Below are 16686 nucleotides of genomic sequence, written 5' to 3'. Positions count from 1 at the left end.
TCAGTACTTTCCACAGTCCAACTCGATCCCGTTTCCAGCGACTTCGGGCTTTTATTTTCTCATCATCTCTGCTCCACATTGGACACTAATTGGGTTTTTGTAAGAGCACCCATCCACTTTCTAGGAATGCTGGTCATTGCAATTATAATCGAGTTCATTACTCCGCTTTCATCTTTTTGACACTCATTCCTTCTTTCCACCACACCCCTGCTGCTTACATCTCGTCTCTAAGAAACTCCATTAAACATCAAAAGCAAATCAATATCGTTCTATTGCTCTCGCCGCCGCAGACCGGTTACTCTTCCAGTCGAGGAGTTTGTCTCTCACCTGCTAATTTATCTGGATGTGAGTAGCGGGAAACTAAACAGAACACCAATTGAACACGTCTCTCTATCTGGCATCTCTCAGGATGGCTTTCCATGTCAGTTGATCCATCTGTCTAGCCCAGCCTCAGTCTCAACAACAGCAGTGAGGGGGGGAATTAAAGCGGGGCTCCTGTAACACAAACCCACGAGGTGTTTCTGAGTGGAACAATGCCCATTAAATAAACTGTTCCCGTGGTTCCCCACCCTGATGTTCAGGATTTGGAAGGCTGCTTATGAAAAGAGCCAAGGTTTTGGAAGTCCCGGTTTCTAAAATACTTAACTTTCACACTCAACAGCCTCCGGGATCGCAGGGGGGGGATTTACATATAAAAGGGTAGGGATCTCCATGGAGCAAGAAGGATGACGAGAGAAGGAAGGAGAGGAAGAAGGTTTGTGCTGGTGCTGGGTGCACATAACAAAGTTGTAATTAATATTTTTTTTATACAGCCAGAGTGAGAAAGGAGAGACAAAAACACTAATAGAAAAGGAACAAAATAAAAATAACACAAAAAGAGAGAAAATGTCAGGATCTCTGCCTGTCCCTGTTTGTCGTTCCTTCTGTTCCCCCGATCACCCTTTTCCTCATGTTTCCTGTCTTCTCCCCTGTTTGTTTTTGTCTGTCGTGTGTTCAATGTTTTGGTCTGTGTCTGGAGGGTGTGGATTCATTCCACTGGCCGCCTCCAGTGACCCCCCCCTCCCCACTACCACCCCTCATTCAGCTGGCTCAGCTGGTTCTCATTCCAGTAATCACGACCTGGCAGTATATCAAGCCCCGGTCCTGCACTCCACCTGCGTCGGTCCGTCCGATTATCTCACCTGGTACCACGCTGCAGTTCAGTAAGTCCTTTTGCTTGTTCTGCCATTCTGGTTGTGACCCCCTGTCACCGCTGCGGTTCCGCCCGAACCCACGCTGCCCGGTGTAGAGCGTGGGGACGCACTCACTAGCCGGCTTGGACTCCGCCTCTGCCAAAGTTCCTGCCTCGACCCCGGAAGGATCCCAGGTCGGTAGTCACTGTTGTCGGCTTACAGGCATTCTGGACTTCCCTCTGTGCTCACGTCCGTTCAAACACCACCTCATAACAGAAATAGAAAAGAACCCAATTGCTCTGTCAAGCTTCGCTGACCCTGTTGCCCCTAATTTCTAATATATGCTGCAGACGACAGCAAAACAGTGGAGATAGCGTGCAGGAAGAGCATTTGGGCTTTTGTTTCTTTGATTCTCCTTAATGACAGCGGCTGCAGTTTTTAAGTGGTGACTTTCAGATTTAAGGGCATCTTTTGGGTGATCTCTTGTGGCTCCTTGCATACAAAAGTCCCCCAATTTTAGTACACTACAGCAGGATAATGATCCTAAACACACAGAAAAGGCAAGCAGTCATGGCTGGCCAAGTCAGTGGTCTGACCTCAGTCCAACTGAGCATGTGTTTCACATTCAGAAGACAGACTAAAACAAAAATGGCCACAAAACTTGCAAAAAGTGAAGATGGCCTGGCAGAGCATGGCGCAAGGAATTACAGCCACATATGAAATGGGACGAGTTGTTCGGACTTGTTGAATTGCTCTCTATGCCCTGAAATGTGGGTTTTATTAATGACGAAATAATTGTAATTCCTACAGTTTTGACCTCTTGATGTTAACATTCTGATATTAAAGAGAGGAAGAATTTTAACCACATGGTGATTATTTTTTTTTTCAGATAAAATTCAAAGTGTAAAACCAGCACAACAAAAATATTTGCTTCTTCATATTTTCTGACTTCACCTTATTGTTGTATTTACTATCTGACACATATTAGTTGTGTGTTGTGCAGTAGGCCATGTCACAAAGATGCAGCTAAACAGAGCTGAGAGTCGTGAAGCAGGCGGTGACAGAGTGAGTCGGTCTGCACCTGAAAGACTCCTGCGAGCTCTCGGGAGTTCAGAGCCTTGCTGATGCAAAGTGACGGTCGCCACTGGTGGATTTCGAAGAACACAGAGTGTAAGACAATCCACAAGAGGCAGAACCCGTATTTCTCAGGTGAAAGAAAATACTGTGCTAAGAGCATTTTGTGTGCACCAGCTTACTGGTGGAATTCATTTTGTACAGTGCATTAATAGATTAAGAGACCTGGCTGTGGCTGTCCTTTCACAATGTGGAGGGCCTGTTGCTGTGCGGAATAAAGGATGATTATCCTGTCTAGTGTAGCCCATAAAATAAATCCCCTTCCTGTGGTATTTGCCAGGTGTGTTATTGCAGCCAATCCCTCCGGGTTCTTCCTGAAAGGCATGTGTTTTGCACTTTCAGAGGCTGTGGCCGGCTCTGTGTTCGGTCGCCCGGAGTTGGGTTGGTGATCCTGTGGGCAGGATAATCTGCTGTAATCTCCTGGTCTGTGATCTGACCGCAGCACAGCGGAGAGCTGGACGGGTGGGAGAGGCTGCGGACAGAAGGGGCAGCGGACGGGGCAGGGCTGAGGGAGATCTGGGCCACTTGCACAGTGCAAACGTTCACTTTCCCCTTAAAATATACATTATCAGACATAAACAAACACAAAATGTATCTTTTTAGTTGATATTTTAATGTTATCTTCAAATATTAACCTAAGCTATTAAAGATAGCAAAAATCATTCAGTCATTTGGACCAAAGCTGCAGGTCAGATAAACGTTTATTTCTTGCTACGGTGTTTATGACACACCATGCACAGTATACAGTTTCTCTAATATTGTGCTCGATCATATTCAGCCCAGTAATAGGAGAGAAAAGTGGATATCACTGCAGCTCTGGTGACTTATAAAGTGAGAGTGTGGGGGCAGGGGCTGAAATGGATTTGAATTTTCATTGGGGTTAGCATTGTTTTCATTTTTATCTGAGAAACTATCTGTGACTCATCTCCAACGCATGCATGAAAAGACTCGTAATGCAGCTGTTTTCGAGCTGGATAAAGATTTCTGGAGAGCTTCGACTCAAACGCAGTGCATGCCGGGAAGTATGCTAATCAGACGGCAATGTTTCTTAACTAACATCGATCGATACTTTATTGATCCCGCAAGGGGATATTTTTTTCTAATCTGATGAGTTTAATGAGCGGCAGTAGCCAGGTCACAAGGAGACACAATGCCAGAATGACATGATTAGAAGTTCTGAAATGCTTCTCTGAATTATTGAATCGCTGATCAAAGATTGATAGATTGCAGGAAACAGCGAGATTGTACAGTGTGGCTGCTGACCAACCTGTCACTGTCACACTGGCAGTCTTTTCACAGCTCTGTCCAACTGTTTATTCCTGCACCTGTGTCTATTTCCTCCTCCTCCATGTATGTTCTCTATTCATTCTCATCCTGCCCCCTGTGAAGCTCCAGTGGCCAGATGCCCTCTCTGTGCTCGTGTGGTGTGGCGCCAGCACTTTGCCATCAGGGCTTCTGCTTCTTTGTGCATTGTACTGTAAATGTCGGCATTAAAAACATAAGCAGTCGAGAGCGCGCCTCCGTCTCTCTTCTTCTCTTGTGTGTGCCTGAGAAGCAGCAAAGGGCAAGCTGAGGCAAGCGGAAATGGCAAGCCTGCTCTGGACATTTCATTTGAGATGTGTCAGTTATGGGCATGCTGCCCTAAAAGCGTGCCCCAGCCTGAGTGTGATTCATAATAAAAAAAAAACCACTGATGTGCTCGATAGATCCGCAGATGATTCAACCACAGCAGCAGAGTACAGCTGTGATTATATGGCCAGCCTATTAAAGTAGCACCCTTTCCCAATTTGCAAGTCCTCACTCCTTTTCCCTTCAACTGCCCTCACTGCCACCCCATCTCTGGTAGCAATCAGCCAGGTGCTAAATGCCAGGGTGAGGCACAGCACATTGGCGGGTGGGTGGGGGTGTAGTGGGTGGGGGTGTAGTGGAGGGGGGGGGGGGGGGGTACTGAAATTGCACGTGGAAATAAGCATCTGTGCTTGCTTGGCAGAGTAGGAAGCGGGGGCAGGAAATAACTGTCATTCTCCAATAAGGCTGAGAGTACAGACTGTGTGTGTGTGTGTGTGTGTGTGTGTGTGTGTGTGTGTGTGTGTGTGTGTGTGTGTGTGTGTGTGTGTGTGTTTGTGTGTCACGGGGAGCGAGAGGGTGACAGACTCAGGCAGGTTAATCATTAACTTAGTGATCTTCTTTTTTTTTTTTTTTAAGAAGAAGCTTAAATAAACGAGGGTTGGCTCATCCCTCAGAGAGGCCTGATGAACAGCAGCGTACAGTGTGCTGAGAGAAAGGAGAGCTGACACCGACCAGACTGTTGGGGATTCGCTGATGCGGCAGCAGCCTGCCAGGGGCTTCCTCGGGATGATTGTTAATGAATAATCGATGGTGTGAGAGGGTCAACGGCGGGGATGTATGTAAATCTCCTCCACACTCTCACATAGGACTTATAGGTTTAATTAAACTAATCGCTGTATTGACTCATGGCTCCAGAGTCCTTTGAAGCCGGCTGTATTAATGACATGAAATCAGGCTCCTTCTTTTGTTGCAGAAATGTGTGCAGAGAAGAGACTAAATGAAGCGCTGCTGCAGCACAGTCTAATTTTCCCGGCTTACAGTGCACACAAGCACTCTGCGAAACCATGCACAGGAGTAATTTAATAAAGAAACTAGTAATCCAGTAATACCTGAGTAAAAGATTCCTCAGCAGAAATACAGTTCAGCTCGATGTCACAGGGCGACTGCACATGCGATAAACGAACTTTACGTGTTCCATGTCAGTGGCCGCACGTTAATGTAACCATTACCGCAGGTTTGCCTCTGGCATGCATCAGTGGGTTAACAGAGTGATGCAGTTCAGGTAGCGACAAGAGAGACGGCAGCTTTAATGTGCTCCTCTCCATCCTGACAGAGACGATTTGTTATCTTCCATAAGAAGGAGTCACTCTGTCGGCACAAATCCCCGTCCCTCTGAAACCTCTGATCATCATGTCATCGTCCGCAGCGATACACTCCAGGGACTCTGCTTTCACATAATGATACGAAGAGCGGTGCCCGCAGCCCGGCGTGTAATCACCCTGTGTAGTGTGTGTGTGTGTGTGTGTGTGTGTGTGTGTGTGTGTGTGTGTGTGTGTGTGTGTGTGTGTGTGTGTGTGTGTGTGTGTGTGTGCTCATGCATCCAGTTTGCTGTTTTATACTGTTGAGTGAAAACAAAAGAGCTTCAGCGTTTGCGCTCATCTGTGTGTGCATGGGGGGGTGTTTTTTGCCAACGTGTGTGTCCACCTGTGTGTGTGTGTGTGTGTGTGTGTGTGTGTGTGTGTGTGTGTGTGTGTGTGTGTGTGTGTATACATCCACGGGTGTGCATGAGTCACTTTGAGAGCTTCGCCAGCTATTATTGAGCTGGGACTCTGTATTTAATAGGAGATAGAATAATTGTCTCTTCATCAGCTCTCCAGAGATTACAATAGTAACTGTCAAGTGAATTAGAATTCTTGACATTTTTCCAAAGTCTGTCTTTGAAAGACGCTGTTCAAACAGGCTGCATGCGAGGCCTTTTCAGAAGCGACTTTCCAAGACGAGCTTCACTATCCATCCCCTGTGCGTCATAAACAAACGGTAGTTACTCTCTACCAGGAAAAGAAGGGAGGGAAAAGATAGACTCAGAAGAAAGGCTGAACTACTGAATGTGGATGGCAAGAGGAGGGGAGGAAGCAGCTTGACAAGGCATCTTATCTTGACTCTGTTCTTCGCTGTGCTCAGGCTTTAAGCTGCCTGCTGAAAGGTGGAACACTGAATTCATGCAGCAGGTTTTGCTTGCTTTTCTTTTCTTTTTTGCCAGCTGCCATTGCAGAAAAATGAAAAAGGCTGAGGGAAAAACAGATACTATTCACAAGTCATCTCATTTGTGCCCTCAATTGGTATTTGCAGAGTATATATTCAAATTGTGACACACAAAGTTTGAATGTCTTTGTGTCTTCTCACGACTGACATGGAAAAAAAAAACCACACAAACACACACACACACACACACACACACACACACACACACACACACACACACACACACACACACACACACACACACACACACACAGAGAGAGAGAGAGACACTCTAAAATGTCTCATCTGTATTCTAACACTGGCAATAGGTTGGCACTGCTACCATAAACAAAAAGTATTTGGATGGAGTTTTCGCCTCACAAAAACAATAAATTACATTTAATTAAGAAACAACAGCATGTGATGCTGTGACATTTATTTACTTCAGAAGTACAACAACCTGCTTGACACACATATTCAATAGGCATTTCTGTTTGAAAAAAAATCTGAAACACTTTACTGGAATCTGCTATTTCTCAGCAGTCTTTTAATTAGAAACACGTTTCCTATATTTTTCTAATGCTGTTTTTGTAAATTTTTCATGGATAACTTTTTCTTTTTATCAAAGAAATATATAATTTATGAACACAAATTTGTATTAATAATGCTAATTTTACATGGACTGTTTGAGAAATACTATTCTGTGGTTTTAGTCATTGCTGCTGTCAGTAAAACACTGAACTTCGCAATTGTTACCGAGAAACATATTATGCAATATTTCACTGCTCACCACTACTTTCCTCCTTTTTTTCAAAGGAAATTGCCACAGTGTTGTTTCCAAATGCCACTTTGGTAATCCCAGGGTTAATCAAGTCAGTCAAAGCTATTAATCAATACCTCCTATTATGAAAGTAATAAATGACACCTCAGGAGCTGTGCTGCCAGCAGACATGATGCCTGTAGTGGCTCAATGGCTTCAGCGTAGATTTTATTACCACTGCAGTAAAATGTTTCTGCATTTCAAGTAGAAAAAGCAGACATGTTTTCCGTGAGGAAACAATGTAAGTGTTAAAAAAAAAAAAAGAAGAAGAAAATCCCGCTGGAGGCTGTCTACCGTTGTCTCTCTCCGACGTCATCGCTGAATTAGTTGTGGTTGACCTAATGCACCTTGTTTCAAAGCTATTTCATGGTCTAATTGTTGCTCACAGAGAACATTAAGGTAGCACTGTGTCTGCTCACATGTAAAGGCCAAGGAAAGCGCTGTTGGTGAACAAGACCGTTGATGTCAAAATACACAAATGTTTTGGGCACAGACCTTGCACGCTCTGTAGTAGAACATGTAAACATTTACACGGGGGCATGAGTCAACCCGTTTTCCCCTGACTGTTTTTTTCCCTCTCAATGCTCTCCTCCTCTTTCCTGGCTTATTTGTATTTCCTCTTCAAATGCTCATTACACAGCCTCAGTGTGTTGCTCTATTCAAGCGCCTGTGGTCTGTTACTTTTACTGATCAGCCTTCCTGTTGCCGCAGAGGAACTGCGAGCAGTGAGATAAGAATAGTGAGAGCACATGCTTGCATTTGGAGAGGCGGGGGAACGAGGAGGAAAAAACGAACACGTACAAGAGGGTAAAAGGCTGGCTAATTAGGAAATTGACCGAGATCATCGCAGGTCTCTTGGCTGGTTTTGCAGCACGGGGTGAACCACGAGAACCTGGAGACCAGACAGGAGACAGAGGTCTGGTTTCAGCAGCAGTGGAAGTCAGTCAGACCTGATGTGGTGAAATTTCAGAAGAGCTCTCCGCTGTGAGGCTGCCGGTGCAGAGGAACAGACAAACCCCAAACAAGCCTTCACACGCAAGGATTAAGGAGACCTGAATAAATCCAGGGAACAAACTGAGGATGTGAGAAGTGGGAAGTGGAGTTTAAGCACCGAGGCCCCGAGGATCCCAGTACAGGATATGCATGTTGATGAACTTTGACTCCTCCGGCATGAGACGAGTGGGAGAGCAGGATCAGGCCTCGTTATTAAATCTTCCTCTGGACTGAAGACAGTTTGCGGCACGTACAGCAGGTGTTGCGTCTCTGTCTGCCTGAGACGTGAGTACGCACCAGAAAGTGGATGAGGAGGCTGCGTGGGAGGGAGACAGCCATACAGAGCGAGACAGCCAGTTGTAAGTGGAGGCTGGGGGAGTTTTCTTAAACTGGTCATCTCCAGCAGGGCCAGAGCAGGCAGCGATGAGTCAGAGGAAGCCGACACGACAGCTGAAGCTGTGGGAGAGTCTTGATGGTCCACCTCCTGTGCCCTCGCTCACCTCACCTATGTCGCCGGGCGATCAGTCTCGCGGAAACGGGAGCTCTTCCCTGTTTCGGCGTATGAAACTGAACCGAAGCATTCAGGAGCGCAGACGTTCATCTCAATGTATTTACAGGTACAGTTGTGCACCAAGCCACTGATGTTCAGTGTCCCAGTCGTGACTAATTTGTCTTTGTTCCATTAAAAATAATAATAATAATAATAATAATAATAATAATAATTTAAAAAAAAAAAGCAGCTGCAGTGATATGCGATTGTTCTGCCTTTCAGTTCATGAAGGTGTTAGGACTAAAAACTTTTGTGCAATGTGACTGGAATGCGACGCACTAAAGAAGATTTCAGAGTAAATTATTCCATGCACACACTGTAATAACCCGAGTAGGATGGATTCGATTTTGAGAAGAGCCGAATCCAGAATGCTGAAGTCTCATAATCACTCAAAGTTTGCAGGAAAAAAAATAAAAAAAAATGGGGATTAGCGCGTGCAGTTTGCAGAATCCCCCTGGCAGACATTTTTTGTGTTTTTCATTAGAGTAAACTTGTTTATTGATATTTTGATCTGTTGCCAAATTCACAAAGCCTTCTGGGGAAAGGAGTGGCTCCTAATTGACCGATTTATAAGTAAATTCTAAAAATATGACACTTCACGCTTAATTTTAACCTGAAAGGCGTTCACAACTGTGTTGACAACAAAAGCCTGAGAAGTCTCAGAAAAGTGGGCAGGTGTTGTGGAGATCAAAGTTATCCTATATTAAAAATAGATCCTGCAGCAGCACTGCAGTGCGCTTGCATATCTGTCCTTGCCACCCTGACATTTAAATGCGCTGAAACTGACAATTATAGATTCACATTATTGCATATGGAATTGCTTTAGCTGTTTTGCTGTGTAACAAACCCACAAATCAAGAAGCATATCTTTCACAAACACTGTCAGATAACTCGGTATCTGTCTGCACTGCTACCTCGACATTGTCCATCATTTTCTTGTTATATGATGCCAAACTCCAAAAACCCGGTTGAATCAATACTGACTTCATTTCGTTGCTGTGAGATCGAATCTTTCTTTCATCTCAGAAAAAGTAGGTCCGTGGAGTTTTGTGGAGGGCTGCCGGAGAGTAAAGGCTTCGTGGCTGCAGGTGGTGGTGAAAACAGAGACGCGTGTAACCTGAGACGCGTGTTGCCGTGTCCCCTGTGGCTGAGCTCGCCTTTGAACGGACCTGGCAGATTAGTTTCAGCTTTGTGTTTTGAGATTCATTGTTCATCAGCAATGTGTCGGAGTGATGCTGTGTTTCACTTCCAAACTGAAAGACACTCACTTACAGATGTGTAAATGTACGAAATTTAAGGCAATAATATTTTTCGCAATAATTAACACTGTTTAGATGTGACTATCCACCCTTTTCTCTTTCTCTACTGATGTTTCATTCGATGATGATGATGAGTAAAAGTAGTCTTAAAGGTAGTATGTGGAGTTTTCTTATAAACATGCAGCATTACCCTTCAAAACATACTGCTTATATCCTTGAGCTCTAACATAGAGTGCACTTACTTCCCATTAAAACACGTGCAAAAACATTTCTAAAATACTTTAAATTAAAAATTCTTTATATCAGCGTTTACGAGATTTTGTTGTCACTCTGCTGCATGTCTCGCCGTGTTCCCGCCACCTGTAAATCAGGGGAACGGTGTGATACCACTGTAGGACTGTGTGCATGTGCTTCCTCATGTTTGTGCACGAGATAAACAAAATGGCGACACGGTCACAGAAACAACAGCCTCATGTCATTAGAGGTCAAAAAGTCCACAGGGAACCTTTAATATGCATGAATGTTCCTCTTTGGTCAAGACTTTGTTTTAACCTTTGAGTCAAAAAAAATAAATCTCAAACCGAATCAGAAATCTCAATCACTCACGTCTTCAGACTTGACAGCTTCGGCCCCGGAGAGAACCGTCAGTCGAAGTGGCTCATTTTGCTCACTTAAACATGAATCTCTAAAACATGACTTGTCAGTATAGTGTAATTCAGGGGAGCAGCCCGGTGACAGTCTGCCAATCCAGCGGCACGGCAGAATCACGGCTGCGTGTGTTCGTGCTGCAGCGTCTGTCACATCTCTCTGTCTTCAACTTTCCCTCCAAGAAATTACAAACACCACAGGAAGACGGGCTACATCGCTTTGTGTTTCAGTCATTAGGGTTACCTTGCCACTGTTTTTTTTTTTTTTTGTCACTGTGAGATAAAAAAAAAAAGCGGCAAAACAAGCACCTAAACTAAATGTAACACATGTAAACCCGGTTTTCCTCCCCCGTCTTCTCTTACCCCCGCAGCTTCGATTCGGAGAATGGTCCCTCACCAGGCCGAAGCCCCATGGATTCGCAGGCGAGTCCTGGGTTGGTGCTGCACCCTTCTTTTCCCCAGAGCCAGCGCAGGGAGTCCTTCCTGTACCGCTCCGACTCCGACTACGACACATCCCCCAAAACCATGTCACGCAACTCCTCCATCAACAGTGAGGGGTGAGCATGAAGCCATCATCCTGGATCCATCATGTTGCAGAATGGACTGAAGCATGTTTTTTTTAAAGCCGCATTGTCCACTCAAACACACACAGACACACACACGCACGCACGCACACGCACACGCACACGCACACACACACACACACACACACACACACACACCATGGTGACAGCACAGCACAGCACATTATCTCAATCAACACAGCAACGGGTTATGATTGTAATTATGCAAACATTATGCTAATGAAATCATGACAAATCCTCATAACGTTGACTGATGTGCTCTGTCTGCTGGCCTATCTTTCAGTCAGCTTAGACCACCCAACACTTCCCATTAGTGAAGTCTCAGGATTATTTCTCTGTTTAGATCCACGTAGGTTTTTGTAAACACCCAGCACACAGATGCAGCCTCTCATATAAACACTCATACCGAGCACCGCGGCTGGCCAAAAGCTCCTCACATTCACCTCATTCTCCGCTTTTTTGTTTTCCCCTTTTGTCCTGCAGGCACGCCGAAGACATGATCGTCACCCCTTTTGCTCAGGTATGCTTCCCTCGTGCTCCTCGTCTGACATTTTTAATCGCTGTAAATGACTAGAAAAGGTGGCTAATTAGTGCAGTGAACTTGTTCCCCCCCCCTCCTCCCCCATCCCCTCCTCACTGCCTCCCTGCCTCCCTCCCTCCTTCTTTCCCCTCCTACGCTGTCCATCCATCCCCCAGGTGTTGGCCAGCCTACGAACTGTAAGAAGCAACTTCACCATCCTCGCCAATGTCACAACACCCACTAACAAGTCAGTATCATGCTGTCAGACAACCTCCCCTCTTCCCCCCCCCCCCTCCCCACCCCACTTACACTCGTCACGACTGCCTGCTTAGTTTGCAGTGTGTATGCTAATGTCTCCATCTCCTCGCTCCTGTGGGGAAACACTGTAGCTCTCATGATTAACCACTTTATGATTATCAGACAATGCTCAAGGAAAATATCATCTGCATTATTTTGCCGTGTTTCCAACTAGCTGTACGAGGACTTGAGTGCAGAGAGCTCCATGCCTCAGATGTATGTCCCTGACTCTGTACCCAGACGATGGAGACATTCAATAACACTAAAAATGATTCTCCCTTGTATTGCAGTAGACAGAAAGGAGCTGGAGCTGGCAGGCTCTTAGCTCCAAGTCAATATGATATATAAAGCAATGCACCACAGAATTATCAGCATCTATAATTACACAGTGTTGTACCCTGAAAGTGCCTCCCTCACTACGCAATTATAAAATTACAAAAGCTATTTGAGACACGAGCAGAACCCAGGCTTTGTCTTTGACTATTTTGGGATATTTAAAGAGAAAAAAAGGACATTTATAAGCACTTTAAAAACGCACAGATTGCAGCATCTTGAAATATTTAAAAACATTTAATGTACACACACACTCCTCCATTAGTCTCGTTTCATGGGCACATAAATGAATACAAATTCTAATATCCCCTGTGTGAGCCAAGCCTTTTGTTTCCTCATACTGTAATGTTCAATGTGTGTTGAACCCCAGCAGGGGGCAGCAGTGTGTAAGTTCTCCCTCATGATGTAATGCTGTGTATGTCCACAGGAGGTCACCAGTGACAAGCCAACCCACTGTTCCCCAAGCTACGCTCTCTGGTATGTTGTCAGCTAATTAAAACTCTTAGTGCAAAGGGTTTCCTTTAAGGACACTCGAAGTCTCCCACATCCCCCAATTGCATCATCAGTAATGGAAATGACTGCAGATCATCACACAGTCTCCTGTGCCTATTATTAATGAGGAATTGTTTAATTAACTGCATCGCATACATTTTAAGAGATTGGATGGATCTTACAAATGGATAATAGTGAAGCTATATATGCTATATAATATAAAGCTGTTACTGCGTACAGTACATTTAAGTTTTTATTTGTTGGGGGATAAATTCAGAACCAGCAGCGCTCGTTTTAAATCACCCTGAAGAGTTTGATTCCTCAGCTGAAAAACCTGACCTGAACATTTTTACACTTTATGCTTCAAACACTGGCTAATCAAGGACCTCAAAAAACAAAAGAGTTGAAAGAATATTCAGAATATATCAGCATATTATAAAACCTTTCAACTTTCAACTATGAAACTTTTCAACTTAAACTCTGAATTTAAGTATGTGTCAGTTTACTTAGCTAAAGGATGGGACCTTAACAGGGACGGATTTTCTGTCAAGTCATCAGTGATTTTATGACACTTTTTGTGTTACTCCTCTACTGCTCATTTAAATATATTAACTCTGTGTTTGTGTGTGTCCTTGCCAGAGGAGACATACCAGCAGATGGCTCGGGAGACTCTGGAGGAGCTGGACTGGTGTCTGGACCAGCTGGAGACTATTCAGACCCACCGCTCAGTCAGCGAGATGGCCTCCAACAAGGTGCGCACCTGTCAACACACAAACATGTTCACAATGAAGTTTCACATTTACCTCAGTGTTATAGGGTGTGGAAATGTTGACATACAACATATAATGTGGTTCACAAGAACAGATCTGAAGGGATCTGATTATAACTGGGTTGGAGCTGTATCACCCAGCGCACAGAAATAATCAACATGTCTGACTTCCTGTTTAAACCTCCACTCTCGTGGAAATACAAACAATGCAGCTTCACTAATTTCACTAGATTATTGAAGTGAATGATAGAACATCTGTAGCAGCATGTAAACCTCAGAGGAGGCTTTTCTAGCCTCGCTGCAATGCCTTTCACATGACATTTTCACACATATTCATGTGATATTGTTCAACAAACAACTCAGCAGCTAATGGTGAACTGCTTCTTCTTCTGTCGATATCATAATTAGTAATTCTTGGAAAAACATCTTTCGTGGGTTGATTTTCAGTCCTGCGGTGGTGAACGTATCAATAAATAATTCACGTGGACTGTATTGTAGCACATATGTGGTCGACCTCGACCATCTCATTGGGTTTTCATGGCGGTTGTTAAACTAAACTGAGAGACACTATTGGTTTGTTGTGGTGGAGCATTTGTTGTTGTAGCTGCAAGACATGCAGCCAGGTTGTAATGGATTTTTGGAAAGCGTGCATTTTGCAAGAGTACATCTACGTGCCGGCATGTGCAGGCTTCTCGCATGCATTTGTATTTGTGGGGGCACAAATAGGTGAGAGAGAGAGAGAGAGAGAGAGAGAGCGAGAGCTGGAGAGAGGAGGGGGGGGGGGTGCGGAGGGCATGAGAGGGAGGGGGGGGGGGGGGGGACGGGTCCTGATGCTGATGTCTCTGCTGTAACCTTGGTTGCTATCGAACAGCAGCAAGGTCTGCCCTTCCCTTTTACTCATTGGCTTGCCACTCTGACCACAAGCCATGTGGTTTAGGCAACAGCCAATGAAATCGAGGCGGTGCTCCTTTAATAGTGCTCCGTCTTAAAGAGACAGCATCGAGCACCTTGTTTATTTTATTCCAGAATTCCCTCCCGTGTTGCACGTCGCTATTAATAAGGGTTCGTCATGTCGATAATCAGGCTCATAACGCAAGGAGAAATAACAGGAGAGTGATGACGGGACGCCATGTATGTGTGGGGTTACAGTCAACATGTGGTGCGCGTGTACAATGTGCAGAGAGAAGTCTCCTTGGGGGAAACAAAGAGTCTGTGAATATGTTTCTGCCTCTTAGCAGCCGCAACTAAGCTACAGAAATCCGCCACACCGTGCCAACATGGAGGTGCGCACATGAATATTTCCCACTCGGTCTCTCACTCTTACTCACACCCTCGCTCACACACATATTTTCGACAGACGTACATGCTGTCTAGTCGCACATGCGCACACCGCCGCCGAGAGGAGGCAAAGCACAGACACACACACACACACACATGCACATGCACGCGCCTGCAGCCACACTGCCTGATTAGCTTGCGAGAGCTGTCTACAGCATCCAGGGAAATGGCGCAAGAGGCAGAGCGTTGGAGGAGGAACGGCAGCCTGAAGCATCAGCATTAGACCTCTGGCATTTTTGGCCAGCTGAGGCATGGATTGACTTGGAGCGGAGGACTTGGAGCTGCGGAGGAGCAATCAGGGGGCAGCCTGACTGACCGCCTGCTCACTGACAGTGTGTTGCTGCGATCGGTGCGAGGCGGCACAGACGGGCTGATGCACCGGTAGGACTGGGCCGGGCCTGTGGATCCGTACCGTGGGGGAGGGGCAGTCGACGCAGGAAGAGGGAGAATGTTTTTCCAGACCACAGCTCTGGTGTGATTCTTCAGCCTGACCGTCTGCTACAGGCCTGCCTTGCATCCCTCTCCGTCTCTTTCTTTCTTTCTCTCTCTCTCATTCTCTCCATTCTTGTTTTTCTCTTGCTATATCATCTGACCCCCCCCCCTCTCCTCTCTCCCTCCCTCCCCACTCTCCTCTCCTGTTCCCGATGTTCCTGCTTTCATCCAAGCTCCCTTCACCTCCATCTTTCGATACTACAGTTATCTTTCTGCCCTGCCGTCACCATCCCTCCATTCCTCTCACCTCCGTCATCTAAATTTTTTTTTTTTTATCACAGTTTGTCAAGCAGCTCAGCTCTCGCGACAACATTTTTTTTAGTTTACATCTGTCTCACTCATCTCCTCCATCGGTTCCTCTCTGTGCCCTTCAGACGGTCCCTCGCTCCCTCTCCCTTTCCCTCCATCTTCACTCTTTCGGCTCCCATCCACCTCGACCCTGCAGTGACTATAGATTTGGGTCAGTCTGCTCAGCAAATGGGATGAGATGTAGTCTCCACAGCAAGCCGGATCCAGGGGGCTCCTGGTCTGCCCATCAGGGGGACCCTCATCTTCTGACCACACTGAGGCTGGACCCTGACTCAGGACTGACTGGGTGGCCTGCTTTGGGGTACTGCATGTAGGCAAGGACAATCTGCACCAGCAGCCCCTACCCTCGCCCCCTTCCCCCGTTCCTTCTCCCCCTCTCGGGGCAGCTGTCACTCTGGAGTGTCCCGGCTTGACTGGCTGTGGCCTCTCCCCACACACCCTGACGACGCCCTCATGCCACTGGGGCACCCGCAGTGCCCCCACCCCGCTCCACTACCGCACCTCCTGCCTGTGCCATCGGCCCAAACCGCCCGTCACCCTCAACATGGGTGTGGTGGAGGCCATTGACCCGACGCCGTCCCCCTGCCCCTCGCCTGTACCAGGGGGCTACAGGCTGCCCCGCTCCTCCAGCTACAGCCCCCTGCAGGGGAGGTCAGGGGCAGAGCTGGACCTCGGTGCGGCTGCTGGAGGAGTTCTGGAGGGGGGTGGGACGGCAGCAGAGCGCAGGACGCCTTTAGTGGACCTGTTCTGTGAGACCTGCTCCAGGCCCTGGCTCATCGGTTGGTGGGACCAGGTAGGACTCAGACAACTTGCAGAGAGCAAACAAGGCCAGGCAGTGGCCATCTTGGATAGATGCTGTGGACTCTTCAAGTGTTACTTCCACATCTATGCATGCATTAACAACTCACCTGTTTGCTAGCTCCATACTTAGGTGTTTTAATTAAACTGTGGTTGTGTCAGTCTGTGAATGTCATGTGTTTATAAGGGAGTCTTCAAAAGTGCTACATGGGATTTATCATATATTTATGTTTAAGTTTATGAGGTCTTGTGGGTCTGACAGTGGCTTTGTGAGAAACTGAGGCAGAACATTGGTGACTGTGTTCCTGTTCCTAATTCACCCATGAATCCACTCAGGAGAAACAATGATAAAGGAAGAGAATTTATGAA

At 46.2% G+C, this 16686-nt stretch overlaps 1 protein-coding gene across 3 annotated transcripts in view; it reads left to right on the top strand.

Annotated features, from left to right (window-relative positions):
* pde4a (phosphodiesterase 4A, cAMP-specific) overlaps positions 1-16686 on the top strand; it is a 41262-nt gene that overhangs the window by 14098 nt on the left and 10478 nt on the right. Inside the window, exons 1-6 of one of the 3 annotated variants that reach the window (XM_069148816.1) lie at positions 7559-8546; positions 10757-10942; positions 11453-11489; positions 11666-11736; positions 12547-12596; positions 13251-13363. In XM_069148816.1, coding sequence (XP_069004917.1) covers positions 8353-8546; positions 10757-10942; positions 11453-11489; positions 11666-11736; positions 12547-12596; positions 13251-13363 — 651 coding nt within the window. In that variant the 5' untranslated portion in view covers positions 7559-8352. Of the gene's footprint in view, positions 1-7558; positions 8547-10756; positions 10943-11452; positions 11490-11665; positions 11737-12546; positions 12597-13250; positions 13364-14533; positions 16313-16686 lie in introns of those variants that run through there. The other 2 variants (XM_069148815.1, XM_069148817.1) reach the window with 2 other exon arrangements.

Source organism: Embiotoca jacksoni, unplaced genomic scaffold, assembly GCF_022577435.1.
Source record: "Embiotoca jacksoni isolate LCO1_2020_lvr unplaced genomic scaffold, fEmbJac1.0.p SCAF_15, whole genome shotgun sequence".
NCBI lineage: Eukaryota > Metazoa > Chordata > Actinopteri > Embiotocidae > Embiotoca > Embiotoca jacksoni.
The sequence above is the reverse complement of the archived record's forward strand: the minus strand, read 5'-3'. Positions and strand labels throughout refer to the sequence as shown.